The following is a 17,327-nucleotide window of genomic DNA, read 5'->3' on the forward strand; positions in this document are numbered from 1 at the left end:
GTCGACAGGGTTGTAAGGTCAACACAAGCATTAGGTTGACAATAAAAAGATCGACATGAGTTTTTCACAGTTATTTGAGCCGATATATGTACAGGTGGTACTATGTCAACATTCGGGACAAAAAACCTGAAAACTCACATTGATCTTTTGAATGTCGACCTTCCCATTGTCGACCTAATGTTTGTATCGACCTTCCAGCCCTATTGACCTTAGCCGTTTCGACCTATTTCAGGTGTCTACTTAAGTCCTGTCGACCTTCAGTGGTCAACCCAAATTTGGTTGACCCAATCACCCATACTCAGACTTCTGTAGCTGAGCATTAGTGCATTCAATATGCAGAATACAAATGCTAAATGGAAGAGATATAGGACCAACATACTGCAAATGCCTCACTTGGAGTTCACTTACATGTTCTTTGGTGTCATACAATATCTTACACTTACGTTGCTCACACTTGCTACAGTCATGAGGTCATGATCAGTATTTCCTGACAGACAGGCAAAGGGGGAGATAGCACTTCTTCCTTCAGTGCAAGACATCAGATGGTCCACCAGCCCTGAACTCATGCACTCTTTACCTGAAAAATCTGATTGTGATATTGTATTACAAACTCATGTTAAAATGAATATTAGTGAAAGATAGGCAGTGTTTAAATAGAAAGGCGATAGGTCAACCCCAAAAGTAGCCAGTCTGCCCTGAAAGCCAAGAGTCTCCTCTTTCATTTGGTACCAGACTAGAGTCTCTAGGACACCTATCTCTTATAGCTGTAGCCGTCACAGTACAAGAAAAGCTGTTTGTGCTACTCAGTAAGCAAAGTGCTACTTAGTAAGTGGCAAGCAACCGCAGGTGGGGTCCCCTCCAATTGTCCGGCCAGCTTGCAGAGGCTTCTGGGTTCCTCTGCAGCCAGGGTACCATTGCCAGACTGCAGGGAGGTGACGGTGAGCATTCCTGGCTCAGGTGGGTCAGCTCCTGACAGGTGCTCATCTCCCTGTTGCACAGCTGGTGCGCCCAAACGTGGACAGCTGTGCAGGTAGGGGAACAGAGCTGTGGGTTGATCATTGCAGCGTCAGCAGTGGCGTAAGTTCGTTCCAGTTGCCCGGAGGCAAGATATACACACACACACACACACAAAAGAAGAAATGTTTGAGCGCTGATTGACTATTTAGCACTGCAGCAGCTCCCAATGAAGGGGGATTACCAAACCCCTTCCAAATATGTAGAATAGGAAAAAAAGAAGAATAGGGGCTGCGCTTTGCAAAATAGTACAACATTTATTAAAACATATAAATAAAATCAAAACTTATTACATTACAATCAAAAATGCTGGGTGGCCACTTAGACATACAAGACAGACACACATGTAACAATTAATGCTCTTTCTTTTTTCAACTTTGTTAGTATGGATGGTATCTTAATCTATCTTGTTAGTCCATTAGTGAACCGGTTTTAGTATGATATTAAATCACTTCCACACTTTGTTAGAGATTAAATGTCCCCCACTCATGTGCACATGTAATAGTGGTTTGAAACTCACATTTGCGATATTTGAGTTGCTGACACGTGGGGATCCGGCTCTGATGCCTGGGAGTTGTAGCGACCAATATTTCAGCAGTTCACTGCGGTCCTTTATGCGATGTATGTCTCCCCTCAGGCTTGTCTCCAGTAGCCACCAGATGTCCCTGTCGCCCTCTACGCGATTCTCCGCCTTCAAACGTCAGCGGCTTCCTCACACACACACACATACATACATACATACACACAACCCTATATAACCTTATATAAAATATATATATTCTGTTCAGCATATAGATAGATAGATCGATCGATCGATAGATAGAACATGTATATATATATTTCAGAACTCAGCCACAGAAGCAATATCGTTGGCTTTTAAATAACTGATTTAAACTTCCAGGGAGAGGTGCCCCTTTGGGAGCAGGAGCCCGGCGGCAGATGACTCCATTGCCTCCCAGAGTTCTGCTTCTGAGCGTCAGTGCCTTTGTCAGCAACCCCTGTTTGTTAACTAGCATAATGAGACAGACCTTCAGCATTCCCCTTAGACATGTAAAACCTATGCCATTGCTCGCTCCATAGATGGGGCTTCCACGAAGCCCTGGTTCATGCTCAGAAGCCATTTTGTTAACCCATTCGGTGCACGCATCTGGCCTGCTCATACTGTATAACATTCTTACTGTAGTGTAATTCTGTGTTTAACCAGTGTAGCATTATGATATGCAGGTACAGCAGTGCCCTTACACAAGTGTAACCTATGCTGTAGATAGCTCCATAGATGTAGGCTCCCATGAAGCCCTGGGTGAATCAGAGTCGCCATTTTGTTTACCTACTCAATGCTTGAGTCTGGTCTGCTCATACTGTAAGTCAATAATACTGTAGCGTAATTCTGTTTTTAACCAGTGAAGGGTAATGAAATGCACATACAGCAGTACCCTTACATAAGAGGAACCTATACCATTGCTAGCTCCATAGTTGTGAGCTCCCATGAAGCCCTGTCTGGCACCCGGTAGCCATTTTGTTAATGCCTTGGAGCTCAAGTCTGGCCTGCTCGTACTGTATGACATTCCCACTGTAGCACAAATCTGTGTTTAACCAGTGTAACGTAATGAGATGCATGGACAGCAGCGTCACAGTATGGATCTGCAGTTGTCTTTGCTGCTTTCACACCGCAGCAATCCGTTTGCCGATGATGGGATGCACATGTGTCTCACACGCCTGCCGCACGTTATATTCTTTGTGAAAGTACTGTATTATCCCCATAGCCCATTATAAATAACGTCTATGTTATAGTAGTTTTAGAAAAAAAAGTGTCTAACAATCATGGTTTAGATCAGTTAAACAATGGGTTCCAGGTCTGATACAGGATTTAGAACACTGTTCTAAGCTGAGTGAGACCTAATACTTTACCCCTGTTCCAATGTGTCCCCCAGCCACCTGACCCCCTATGGGACACTACGGTTCAGGAGGTATGGGCTATCGGCAAGCTGTAAACGGGTCCAGAGTATGACTAATCATATTACAACACACACACCATTTTCCAGAAGACTCTTTTTTATAGAAAAGACAAAATAATTTGAAAACTAGTAGACAGATATCACACACATATATTAGGAGCACTTACTGATATTTGAAAGTGGAAGTTTGTATTCCATTTCCATATCTGCCAACTTGGAGGCCGTAAGGATAAAATGTCCAAATGCAGTTATAACTGTTCTATTATATTCTCCAACAGCTGCAGCAAAATCGTCAGGAAGTTTTTCAAGGAAGACCTGGACAATACAAAATATGTTATTATTGCATAAGATGCATTCTATCCAGTACATTCGTATACATAACGCATACTTGCCTCCCCTCCCAGAATGGCCGGGAGGCTCCTAAAAATCAGGTGGCACTCCCACCCCCACAAAAGTAGGGCAAGTCTCCCAGGGCCTGCTCACGCCAGACAGCTGCCGTACACTTCCGCACCCGCCACTTACATAGTACAAGTAAACAATGGCGGTAATCTGGTACAGGTCAATAATGCCAGTAATCTGGGAGCGGGCAGCATGATGGAGATAAGATTACATGATCATGCTCCCCAATGCCCACATACCATGAAGTCGCACCCCCTGTAGTGTCAAGGGGGGCAGGGCAGTCAGAAAGTCAGCAGGTGTGGCATAATGCATTTCTGGCTACCTTTAATTCTGTGCTGAAATACATAAGGGCTATTATATGAAACACCAGAGAGGTTTCGGTCCTACTTGAGATTGCCTTGTGAGATTGCCTTGTGTGTATATTGATGTACAGAGCTTATATCGGTTATGCCACTAGAGACACCCAATAATGCGGACTTACTAAAAGGGTCTGAGTGCATTCAAACAAGCTTAAGGTCACATAAATGCACTTAATTCATATGGAATTTATTGACTGTTTGTTTGATGTAGGTTGTTAAATGATTTGCTCCACATTGGAGTGTTTTTTTTTTGCCATTGAACACGTGTCACAGTCACACTACGCACACTTGGTGATTGATTAGTCATGACAGGCAGTCAGGGGAGGAAAAGGCGGGGGGGGGGGGGGCTTGGCTAGAAAAATGCCGGTATTACTGCTGCTACGGAAAGCTGTCCACCCCAGTAAAATTAGGTTTGATGGGTCTGTGTGTGTGTGTGTGTGTGTGTGTGTGAACTGCAGATTTTCAGCCCAGCAAAATTCTAGCAAGCCTTCCTCACATGCCGGTACTTGGAGAACCACAAGTGCCAGCATGGTATCATCTTGGCACCCACAGCCCAGGGTTGCCAGAGATCACACTGGGCTTTAGCCCTGGCTTTTAAGTGCCCAGGTGGGGTGACCCTGTTATGCCCCTTTCAGACCGCACTTTAAAAACGGTATATTGCCGTTTTTTTACCGTTTTAAAACGGTAATGTGTGCGGTCTGAAAGGTGCAGGACCACTTAACCGGTTAGAAAAAAACGTTTTTTCTAACCGGTTAAAATGCAGGGTCCTACCCGTTTCAGAACCGGTATTTTAGGCTCAAAATCGGTTCTGAAACGGTATTTAGGACCCAGCCAATGAGCTGGGTCCTAAATTCAGCACAGTGAATACTTAATGAGCGCTCATTAAGTATTCACAGCACTGGAGCCCCCCCCCCCCCGCACGTGTCGACGCCCCCCGCGCGTGTCGACGCCCCCCCGCGTGTCGACGCCCCCCCCCCCCCCGTGTCGACTTACCCCGTGCCGGTATCTCTGTTGTGGTTCCCGGCACTGCAGCTCAGTATGCTCGGAAAGCACTTATGAAAAAAGTGTCTTTCAGAAAATGGCTGCCCCCATACGAAAGACAGTATTTTTCAACAGGGTTTCCTATGGGGCAACCATTTTCTGGAAGACACTTTTTTCATAAGTGCTTTCCGAGCATACTGAGCTGCAGTGCCAGGATCCACAACGGAGGTACCGGCACGGGGTAAGTCGACACGGGGGGGGGGGCGCCGACACGCGGGGGGGGTGGTGGGGTGGGGGCGTCGACATGCGTGGGGGGGCATCGACATGCGCGGGGGGGCGTCGACATGCTCTCGGTCGACACGCGCGAGGGGGGGGGAGCTGCACGGAGGGGAGGGCTGAAGGCTGCACTGGCTTTGACCCTGTATTTGGAAAGTTTCCAAAAACGGGTCTGCCAGTGTCAAAAAATTGGCACTTAAACGGTAATATACCGTTTAAGTGCTGCGGTGTGAAAGGGGTTTTATCTGGCAGACCCGTTTTTGGAAACGTTTCCAAATACAGGGTCAAAGCCAGTTATGCGGTCTGAAAGCAGCATTATTGGGAGGGTCCCCACTCCCCTGGAAAACCCTTGCCTGGGCTCACTATTTAAGAGGGTTAATGCTGTGACTACTGGGACCAATGTAAGTGTGTCCCCTGTGTGTGGCATTACCCCCCTGCTAGTGGAGCCTGGTGCTGGTTTTAAAAATACAGGGGTCCACTATGACTTTCACCGTCCCCATATTTTTTTAGACCAATACTGGTCCAAGAGTTCCATGCTGGTCCTTTAAATACAGGGGAACCCTGTATTTTTCCCTGTATGTCTGAATCCAGGACTGACTGACCCTCGCTGGTCATGCTTGTAGGGGAATGGAGGGGAGGGAACCATTTTTTATGCTTTTTAACTGTTTCATTACATTTAAATAGAGTAATTGCCCTCCCCTCGCTCAGATGTCCAGCGGGCGGCCAGCCTCGGATCAAAAGCCTGGCTCTGCCACCCCCCCCCCTCCCCCACCACCACACACACGAGAAACAAAAGGGGGCAGAGCTACACAGGACTTGAAGGGGCGGGGCTACACGGTTCTCGGCAGGGGGAAGGGCTACACGGGACTCAGGCTCCTGCTGTGCTGAGCCTGTCCAAGAGGGAGAAGAGAAGTTGCTGCCATTCCAGGGCCACCCAGAGAGTAAGAATGTGGGTGTTTCTAATGTAAGAGTAAGTGCTTAGTGTGTGTACGGATGGGTTAGGATGCAGGACACAAAGGTAAGGATTAGGCTGCAGGGGTATGGAGGGTTATGGACCACGTTAGTGTGATAGAGCATAGCCACGGGCTGAGGGAGTGTATCAGTGTGATAGAGCACAGGCCACAGGGTGAGGGAGTGTGTCAGTGTTATATAGGGTCTTATTCTAGTTCACTCTTTCTGACAAAATCCTTCTTAGATGGGCAAAACCATGTGCACTGCAGGTGTGGCAGATGTTACTTGTGCAGAGAGAATTAGATTTGGGTGGGGTTTTACTTCAAAGTAAGATCTATATTGCAGTGTAAAAATAAAGCAGCCAGTATTTACCCTGCACAGAAACAAAATAACTCACTCAAATATAATTCTCTCTGCACATTTTACATCTGCCCCACCTGCAGTGCACATGGTTTTGTCCATCTAAGAAGGATTTTGTCAGAAAGAGTGAACTAGAATAAGGCCCATAGTGCAGGCTGCAGGGAGAGGGAGTGAGTTGGTGTCATATAGGGCAGGCTGCAGGGTGAGGGAGTTCATCAGTGTGATGTAGCACAGGCTGCAGGGTGAGGGATTGCAACACTATCATATAGCTCAGGCCACAGGGTGAGTGAGTGCGTCGGCGTGACAGAGAGCACAAGCCGTAAGGTGGCGGAGCGCGTCAGTGTGATAAAACGCAGGCCGCATTGTGGGGGAGTGAGTTAGTGTGATATAGCACAGGCTGCAGGGTGAGGGAGTGCGTCAGTGTGATACAACACAAGTCGCAATGTGTGATAGGGCGTCAGTGTGATAGAAAGCACAAGCCGTAAGGTTGAGGAGCACGTCAGTGTGATAGAATGCAGGCCGCATTGTGAGGGAGTGAGTTGTACTCCTTTCACACAAGAAAATGCAGGGACCCAAGCGGGAATATGGCCCAATCTGGGCCATTCCTGGCTTGGCCCCTTTCACACCAGAAAAGTCCCTGCATTTTCTGGTGTGTGCAGGGGGCGGAAAGGAGGCCTTCAGGAGGTGGGGAAGAGGCATGCTGGTGGAGGGCAGGAGGCGGTATGGCAGCGGGTACTAACCCCTGTTACTGGTCCTCGGTGCAGGCCGGGGATCCACACAGGCCGCGGGTGCAGATGACAGGTCAGACCACGGGTGCAGATGACACAGCTCTCTGGCGGCATTGAGGGCATCGGAGAACTGCGTCATCTTCATCCGCTGCCTTTCCTGTCATTTGCGCCTGCTGCCTGTGTGGATCCCCGGCCTGACAGCACACCAAGGACCGGTAACCTGGGTAAGTTCCCCCTATCCCTTTCACACCGACCAGGTCCTCGGGTTGAACCATAGCAGGGTTCGAATCCTGGCAATTTTTGGGAACCTTACACACCAGCGCTAGTTGCGGGTTTCTCGCAGGCCCAACCCGGGAAATTAGGCTGGTATGAAAGGGGTATTAGTGTGAGATAGCACAGGCTGCAGGGTGAGGGAGCGCGTCAGTGTGATATAGCGCAGGTCGCAGGGTGAGGGAGTGTGTCAGTGTGATAGAGAGCGCAAGCCGTGGGGTAGAGTAGTGCGTCAGTGTGATAGAACGCAGGCCGCAGGTTAAGGGATTGCGACGGTGTAATATAGTGCTGGTTAAGGGAGCGTGTTGTTGTTACAGTTCAGAGTGCAGGGGTATTGTAGTGTGCCAGTGTGATAGAGCACAAGTTGCAGGGTGAGAGAGCACGTCAGTGGGAAAGAACGCAGGCTGCAGTGTGTCCAGTTTATGTTCCAACAATGGGGGGTTGATAACATTTGAGGGGGTGGGGGGCCCTCAGAGATATTGGTGTATGGGGCCACAACAATTCTGTTGTCGGCCCTGCCTACCTCTCGCTACCATCTATCTCCCCTGTCTGTAGCCCTACCCCCCTCCAGAAATCTATGCTCTACTGTCGGGATTCCACCAGTGGTCTCCACATAAATTTGGGTGTTATAGGGCTAGATGGTTCCTGTACTGCCCCATTAATTAGTTTAAAACACAGGTTCTCAAAGTCGGTCCTCAGGACTCCACACAGTGCATGTTTTGCAGGTCTCCCCACAGAATCAAGTGAAATAATTAACTCCACCTGTGGATCTTTTAAAATGTGGCAGTCTGTAATGAGTGCATCTGGAAAACATGAACTGTGTGTGGTGTTCTGAGGACAGAGTTTGAGAGTCCCACTGGATTAAATCAATGCATATATTAATTCAATTGTTCCCCACACATGTACTGTACATGGGTGATGCATATAGCCACAGTGGTATCAACTGGTTATCAAGTGATTTATATATATTTATTTATAATAATAATAGAGAGCGCTAGTATCACCAAAGGTCATCAGGTTGACAAATAGATGTTTATACATTCATACAGTATGATAACAAAAAATATTTTTATTGAAAGCATAACATGTCTGTACAGATGTTATTGACACATGACGTAGGCCCTTATTCAGATCTGATTGCAGTACAAATTTGTTTGTAAAATGGACAAAACCATGTGCGCTGCAGGTGGGGCAGATGTAACATGTGCAGAGAGAGTTAGATTTGGGTGGGGTGTGTTGAAACTGAAATCTAAATTGCAGTGTAAAAATAATGCAGCCAGTACTTACCCTGCACAGAAACAAAATAACTTACACAAATCTAACTCTCTCTGCACATGTTACATCTGCCCCACCTGCAGCGCACATGGTTTTGCTCATTTTCCAAACAAATTTGTACTGCGATCAGACCTGAATAAAGGCCGTATTCAAAACCCTTTTTTATTTGTACATGATCTCCTCGTTTGCATCCCTATGTTTATGGGATTTATATCATTTAATTCTACAGATTATACTGGAAACATACTGTATCTAGAACCAGTCATAAAAGGATTCTTTGTAATCATTCATTCTTCGACATACTGTCTGTACGGTACTGTATGTATGCTCTTATAATAATATTAGGTCATCAAATCCGTTTGTAACCTGGTACTAAAAACTGGCATTTTCTGGCACCCAAAGTTGACCCCTGCTGAATTCTCTTTAGACGAAACACATAAAGGGTTCAAATACATCATGTGTCGATAACAACTGTAATGAACAAAACAAACAGATGTTGTATAGAAATTAGAGATGTGCAGGTTCTGATTTATAGAGAAAGATTTGCGCTATGGTCGCACACCTAAAAAAAGAGGTGAATTTAAAAGTAAATACTTTATTAGGTTTTCTTTTAAAAGATAAGGGGGAGTTGGATCCGTGTTCTTTTAATCTATAAATTCACAGATGCTATCCCTCGTTATGGGTTGTGAAAATGTTTAAGGGGTTAAGATTTTGAGACACACATTGGACAAACATACAAAGTGCCACTGCACATAAAGAATAAGAAGAGTGTGTTTATAGATTAAAAATAAATTAAAAAGTCTATTAGGTCACTGTTTGCCACACAGTATCAATCTGCCTGTATTTCTCTATGATTTAGAGTAATATACTGTTTCTAATGGGTGGCATGCAGCTCACAGGAATATCTATTGTATTATTTATACATTTAGATACTTTTCTATTAGATTTCTAGTTGCTGTCTATTTTGTAACAATACATACCAAAACATACAAAAAGAATGTAGATGTAAACAGTTACATCTTATACAACAGTGGACACTACAAACCCTGGCTCAGCAACATACCAAAAGGACAATTTCACAGGTTAAGACGTAACTGCTCCAAAACATCTGACTATGAATCACAATCAACAGAAATGCGACAACAATTCCTAGATAAGAACTATGACTCAGAATTAGTTACAAAAGCACAACAAGACATACTTAAAATGGAACGTAGTGAGACACTGACAGTAAAAGACAAAAACAAAACCACAGACAACAATAAAATACTCTTCATCACCCAATACAACCAAGCAGCTGACCCCCTCAAAAAAATTCTAAACAGACATTGGCACATCCTATGCCAAGACCCTGACCTCACCATGCACGTACAAAACAGATCGACAGTAGTTTTCAGAAAAGCCCCAGACTTGAAACAAAAACTGACCAAAAATCACTTAAAACCCACATCCATCAAACAGACGACCCTGACCGACAGTAAGGGCTTCTTTTACTGTGGGAGATGCTCAGGGTGCAAGGCATGCAAAGACTTAACCACCAAAAAACAGATGACCTGGCACTCCACAACAATAGTCAGGACATTCGCACATAGGGAACACTTCACATGCAATACTACAGGTGTCATATACCTTTTGAGATGTCCCTGCAATCTGGAGTATGTGGGTAGAACCGTGAGGTCTTTAAGTGCCAGACTGTATGAACATGTGAGGAACATTAAAAGAGGTTTCGATCAACATAGTGTGTCCTCACATTTCAAAGCCAAACATCACTGCAATCCCAAGGGATTAGAATTCACCATTATAGAAGCACCAAAGAAAAATTGGAGGGGAGGGGACTTTGCCCAACAACTTGCCAGAAGGGAACTATTTTGGATTTTCCAACTGCAGACATTAGCACCTAAAGGGCTGAATATAGACTTCAATCTGGGAACAGTCTCTAGATGATATATGGTATCACCCATAGGTTAATCACCTTAAACAGAACATGTATCTCCAATAGGGAGAATGACCATTATACTAATATATGCACAAAATGCATTGAGACTTTCGCTGCACAGAGAAGAAACTGACACAGAACTCTGTGCAATCAGCTGACTACACAACTACTCTAATTGACAGCCCCGGGAACCTATGGCCACCACCCACCAAGGTGGAGTGACCAACTACCCCTATAAACCAAGCTCACCAGCAACCCCATGTATCCTTGAGAAAGGCCCCACAAGGGCAGAAACGCGTTGGATCGCACAATACAAACATCATCCTACATCATCCGACAAGCTTCTAAGTCTCCTCCTATCCAGGAGTCGAGCCCACCCTGCTCCACCAACCAGCTCACACTTCCGATTACGCGATCCCCGCAGAACCCGGAAGTGCGGCTGTTTGCTGTAGAAGCGGCGTGGATCGACAGCCGGCGTCCTTCCCTGCAGCAGACGCCGGTACAGTCTCCAAGCCGTGGACATCGCCGAGGACCCTCCAGACGGGAGAAGATCAAGCGGGTATCAGGTACGTGCACGGTGCACCGCCGGAGGTGCTTGGGACGCCAGCCTTCGACGACACCCTGCTACCTTCCTTGACCCAGGACTGTACTCTCCCCTTGTGGGCATCCAGCTGTTTCACTCCTGCATATTCAGTCCGGGACTATCTGGGCACCGCCCATACCCAGTACTACCGCACTGTTCTTCCCCGACCCCCTACTTGCCCCCCACCCATCATCACCCCCCCTCCCCACCCGACTGTGCATTCTCATACAGGTGACTGTGCCACCAGCACGCTGTGTCCTTTAGCCCGGCCCCGGCTATCAACAGCTGCTGCAACACAGATCACAACTGTGCAGTCATTTTTTGTACTCCGCTTCAATAAATAACATTGCTTTTTAATACTGGCTCACAGACTTATCTGTCACAGCACGTTCATAGTACCCGCATATTACACCTTATTTATGTTAGTGCCTGAGCGCTGGTCACCAAGCATTATATACTATTCTCTGAGTTGGGACCCACTCGACACAGCAGCCGGCAAATCTAGGTTTGAGCGCAACCATCAACTGTTACTAGCATCCCTCGTTATGGGTTGTGAAAATGTTTAAGGGGTTAAGATTTTGAGACACACATTGGACAAACATACAAAGTGCCACTGCACATAAAGAATAAGAAGAGTGTGTTTATAGATTAAAAATAAATTAAAAAGTCTATTAGGTCACTGTTTGCCACACAGTATCAATCTGCCTGTATTTCTCTATGATTTAGAGTAATATACTGTTTCTAATGGGTGGCATGCAGCTCACAGGAGTATCTATTGTATTATTCATACATTTAGATACTTTTCTATTAGATTTCTAGTTGCTGTCTATTTTGTAACAATTTTTACACAGTGTACATTTTTTATGTGCATTCAGAAAGATATATATGCAAGATCTCTCTGGTTATGGAGATCACTCACGGCGTGGTTGTTGAATTTTAATTAGGTTGTTGTATATTTTATGCTGTGTATTATTGCACTGGTTTTGTTACCACTGTCTTATATTTCTACAGGTTATCTAAAGGATTTTATGCTACTTTGCAATAAATTGAAAGAGATAATCCTTATGTTGTATTAGTGATAATCTACTGACTTCTTGTGGCCAAAAAACGCAGTTTCACTAGCATATATATTGTACCCTTTTATTGCATTAAACTCTATCTGGGTTATGGCTGATTGCTGTCCTCTAGATATGGTTAATAGCTATTCCCAATTGGGGTTTTTCCTTCCCTTGGGAGGGTATTGAACACCGTTTGGGTGACACTTTATTGGAATTTTCTGTGGGTGCTGTTATTTATACTGTAGCAATAGAACCATGTAAATTTTAATTAGGTTTGTTACATATGATTTCTGCTGTTATTGCTCTGCAGGTTATTTACTTGATTGTACTGATTTTTGTCTCTGCAGGCTATCTCACTAATTCTGGTCACTCTTAACACAATCTGGGAGATCAGCATATCATTTTCATGCTGGCTTCTGATATATAGTTTGAAAGCTGGTTTAATTGGTGGTAGTCTGCTGACCTCCTGTGGCCAGTGAGCAGAATTACATCTATATGTATATTTTTAACCTTTTATAACATGGTCTCTATCTTTAGCAAGTTGGTCTAGATAGAATTAATTGCTATTCCCAATGAAGGGATTTCTGCTTACCTTGGGAAGGTATATCTCAGTTGTGAACCGTTGCCCTCAAAATTGTTACATATGAGCTAATACAGTTTATATGATTTACATCAGGTTATAGTAACAGTATCGACTTAGAACAAAGGCCTATTGTTCCTGCCGACACGTGTTTCACAACATGCTTTATCAAGGCACAAGCCGATTGTCTTTGCATTGGAATATTTATTGAATCCCATCCGCCAATCATTTGGCTGTTTGGGATCACATGGTCCGCTTTAGCCTATTGAGTCCGCTTCTGTATGCCCGGCTCTCTGAAGCTCCTTCCGCCAGTCTCCCGGCATTTGGAGCACGTGACCGGCGTCTGACATCATTCCACCGGTCACATGACCTATTTGGACCAATCCCGGCTTTTCTTTGCTGCAACCCGGAAGTGTCTGGCTATGCTTAGGAGCCCCGGACTCTGTATTTGTTATATCGCCGTTTTATTTGTTGCTATTTTATGTATATCGAAATATTTTTAAAACTGCGTTTTCGGTATAGTGTAATCACGCTTGGTAATTAATCTTTTGGATTCAGCATTGCAGCAGATTCAGTATCCACAAGCATGTACACTGCGAATCCTCAACTAATACACTGATTCCGTTCAGAGCCCTGAAATCTGAAAGATACAACTTGTGAGTCTCTCGGAGAGAAATCATTTTAATATGACTCACAAGTCGCCGGTCCAAAGGCCGGGAGACTGGCGGAAGGAGCTTCAGAGAGCCGGGCATACAGAAGCCGACTCAATAGGCTAAAGCGGACCATGTGATCCCAAACAGCCAAATGATTGGCGGATGGGATTCAATAAATATTCCAATGCAAAGACAATCGGCTTGTGCCTTGATAAAGCATGTTGTGAAAGTGTGTGTCGGCAGGAACAATAGGCCTTTGTACTAAGTCGATACTGTTACTATAACCTGATGTATATCATACACTGTGTAAAAATTGTTACAAAATAAACAGCAACAAGAAATCTAATAGAAAAGTATCTAAATGTATGAATAATACAATAGATACTCCTGTGAGATGCATGCCACCCATTAGAAACAGGGTGGGGAACCTCATGCCCGGGGGCCGTATGCAGCCCCCATAGCCGGTCTGAGTGGCCCTCTTACCCACCTGGCAGCTTTGCTGGGAATCAAGAACAGGGGAATTCTCGCAGCCGGGGACTGTCAGTCCTATTCAGCGCCAACCGCCAGAGCGTGGGGCGGCTGCAGCAGGACAATTTTTAAAAGAAATTTTTACATATGGCCCCCGAAGGATTTTTTCCCCATACAAACGGCCCTTCGCACAAAAAAGGTTCCCCACGCCTAAATCATAGAAAAATACAGGCAGATTGATACTGTGTGGCAAACAGTGACCTATTAGACTTAGCACCAAAGGCCTATTTTTAATCTATAAACACACTCTTCTTATTCTTTATAAGTGCAGTGGCACTTCACACTAGGGGCCTTATTCTAGTTCACTCTTTCTGACAAAATCCTTCTTAGATGGACAAAACCATGTTCACTGCAGGGGGCAGATGTAAAATGTGCAGAGAGAATCAGATTTGGGTGAGTTATTTTGTTTCTGTGCAGGGTAAATACTGGCTGCTTTATGTTTACACTGCAATATAGATCTCACTTTGAAGTAAAACCCCACCCAAATCTAATTCTCTCTGCACAAGTAACACCTGCCCCACCTGCAGGGCACATGGTTTTGTCCATCTAAGAAGGATTTTGTCAGAAAGAGTGAACTCGAATAAGGCCCTATATGTATGTTTGTCCAATGTGTGTCTCAAAATCTTAATCCCTTAACATTTTCACAACCCATAAGGAGGGATAGCATCCGTGAACCTATAGATTAAAAGAACACGGATCCAACTCCCCCTTATCTTTGAAAAGATAACCTAATAAAGTATTTACTTTTAAATTCACCTCTTTTTTAGGTGTGCATCCGTAGCGCAAATATTTTTCTTCTTCTCTAAAGATTATACCCAACTTGTCAGGATAGCACCCCCGCCACAGACAATTTAAAAAATAGGCGGCCTTAAAAATCCCATAAATCAGTAGGATTCAAACCAATAGTGTGCGGGTTACCACTTTCCCTTCCCTTGCATCCCCTATAATACTACAGGTTCTGATATACTCTGATTTCAAAGCAGAATCTTATTGTCTATCTCAAATCACATGAGAGTTGATAGCCAATAAGATCCTGCTTTGAAATCAGAGTACATCAGAACCTGCACATCTCTAATAGAAATGTTATGCTTTTAATAAAATATTAAATTGCTACAGACCCACGGGGATTTTAAACCTTTCAGTTAGTAAATATAGAATGATAGGTGTGAAAAAATAATATCAGTACATTACATTACCTTTCCCGGTGTTGCCCAAGGGAACAAGGTTACAGGCCCTTGCCTTTTCCTTACCTTTGACTGGGAAAACTTATGATCAGGTGTATAACGGTTTGGAGGTATAAAGCGTCTCCCAAAAAGATTTGCTAATACCAACACCAGTTCTTCCATAACAGATTTGGAAAATCTTCTTCCATCTATAGGTAACAAAATACACAAAATTGTTGTGATTAAAGTGACAGTAATATTCTATATTCACATGTATAAGATCCTAATATGGAATATATACAGATGCATCTAAAGCAGATTTATTTGACCTATTAAAACTTTTTCCTGCATTATAGATAAAATCAAGTGAAAGTTCATGTAAGAATTCACAAATCAATGAAGTTATAGTTAAATATGGTTTGTACTTTTTTTCCTTTTTCATATTTTTATGGTTGTGAAGCAATACTGCGAGAGTCCTTACCATCCAAAGAAAACTATGGGGGAAATTTACTAAGTTGGGTGTTCTATTTCACATGGGATGTTGCTATGGGCAACCAATCAGAATCTACTTCTTATATATTTAGCACCTTCTAGAAGATAATAGATCGTATCTCATTGGTAGCCCATAGCAACATCCCATCTGAAGTAGAACTCCCATACCTAGTAAATCTCCCCCTAAATGTAAGTTCAAAAGTATTTATTTTCCTGTTCTTGCTATAAGTGGTGGAAATAAAGCAATCATTGCTTTAACACTGTGGGCCAAATAACTATGAGGAAGATCATAGTTGATGATCAAAAACGCGTTTGGAGCTCCTGCTGCCCAATTACTGGACTGGTGGATGGACTCTGGACCTGTTACCCTACTTCCTGAGTGTGGAGGTTGATCCCGGGTATTCACCTCCTATCTATGCGCATTTGAGAACTCAGTTCACTCTCAGTTCTCCAACATCTGGGTAATTGGCCATTGTCTACCCCATGTTCATGTGTGTGTATTTTATGTTTAAATAAATGGTATTATTCTATGTACCATTTTCTGTTCATTTTTTCGATGTCTCTGAATCGCTTCTGGAGTTGAATTTGCCCAAGGTTGCTGGTTCAAGGGACTAAGTGCTCTACATTGTCTATCCATTTGTGCGGAGAATAGGACCCATTCTCTGATTAGAAGGAATGTGGGGTATTGTACACTACCATATTTTACGAAGAAGAGGATCGTCCCTTTATTAACAGGGACGTAATCTTCCTACTAGGGCGCCATTGGAAGGAACATCTGTACTCTTTTGTTTGATTAATCAGCATTGTCCAACAGGGTAACATCATAGAGTTTCTTCAATCCCTGGCGAGGGACAGGCTGCTGCAGTCTCAGTGGCTGTTAGGAGAAGCAGAAAGGAAAGCTTTGTTGGAGCTTTTGAGCCAATTGTTAGCCATTAAGGTGATAGAGCCAGTTCCAAGAAGACAGTGGAATACAGGTTTTTTTAAGTTTGTTCCTGGTGAAGAAGTGTTCAGAAGGTTTCAGATTAATTCTGTATCTTAGGACTTTGAATTCATCAGAACAAGGAAATTCCAGATGGAATAGTTAAGAACCATCCTTTTGGGAGTCAGAAAGGGTGATTTCCTGGTATCTTTGGATCTGAAGGATGTGTTTTACCACATCCCAGTCCATTAGGAAGACAGGTTCTACATTCTAGGATTTGGCTTCCAGTTTTAATGTCTTCCTTTCAATCTCGCCACCTCTCGGAGAGAGTTTTACAAAAGATTTTGGTCACCTTAATCGCTCTGTTAAGAGAACGTCGGATTCAGGTTGGCCATACCTGAACGATATTCTGGTCGCAGGGAGCTCATAACAGGAGCTGAGAAGAGATCTAGGCATCATCATCGACTTCCTCCAGGTACATGGATGGGTCATAAATCTGGAAAAGAATCAGATTCAGCCAACTCAGAATATCCAGTTTTGTCCTTCTGTCCATGGAGAGGTGTACAAAAATTTGCAGCTCGGCTCACTCGTTAATGGCACAGAGAAGTACCTCTCTGGGATTTGGCCTGCTGTTGCTCGAACTGATGTTGTTTGTGATCAGAATAGTTCCTTGGTCACAATGGAGGCTAAGGAGGCTTCAGTGATGTCTTCTCCCGTATGTAAGTGCAAGGACCAGCAGACACGCTGTCGTCCTGCTGAATCCTCAAGTCAGAGCATCGCAAAGTTTATGGACAAGCAGGAAGCTGAAGAACAGGGCATCCTAGTTGGAGCTGCCCTGTTATCTAGT

At 44.2% G+C, this 17,327-nt stretch overlaps 1 protein-coding gene across 3 annotated transcripts in view; it reads right to left on the bottom strand.

Annotated features, from left to right (window-relative positions):
- LOC146060135 (putative ATP-dependent RNA helicase DDX60) overlaps positions 1–17,327 on the bottom strand; it is a 215,099-nt gene that overhangs the window by 15,703 nt on the left and 182,069 nt on the right. For all 3 annotated transcript variants that reach the window (XM_083173076.1, XM_083173067.1, XM_083173058.1), the window contains 3 exons: positions 15,157–15,278; positions 3,137–3,284; positions 444–586 (listed from right to left, as the gene is read on the bottom strand). In XM_083173076.1, coding sequence (XP_083029202.1) covers positions 444–586; positions 3,137–3,284; positions 15,157–15,278 — 413 coding nt within the window. The remainder of the gene's footprint in view (positions 1–443; positions 587–3,136; positions 3,285–15,156; positions 15,279–17,327) is intronic.

The sequence above is a fragment of the Crinia signifera genome, chromosome 1, assembly GCF_055691185.1.
Source record: "Crinia signifera chromosome 1, ASM5569118v1, whole genome shotgun sequence".
NCBI classification, from domain to species: domain Eukaryota; kingdom Metazoa; phylum Chordata; class Amphibia; order Anura; family Myobatrachidae; genus Crinia; species Crinia signifera.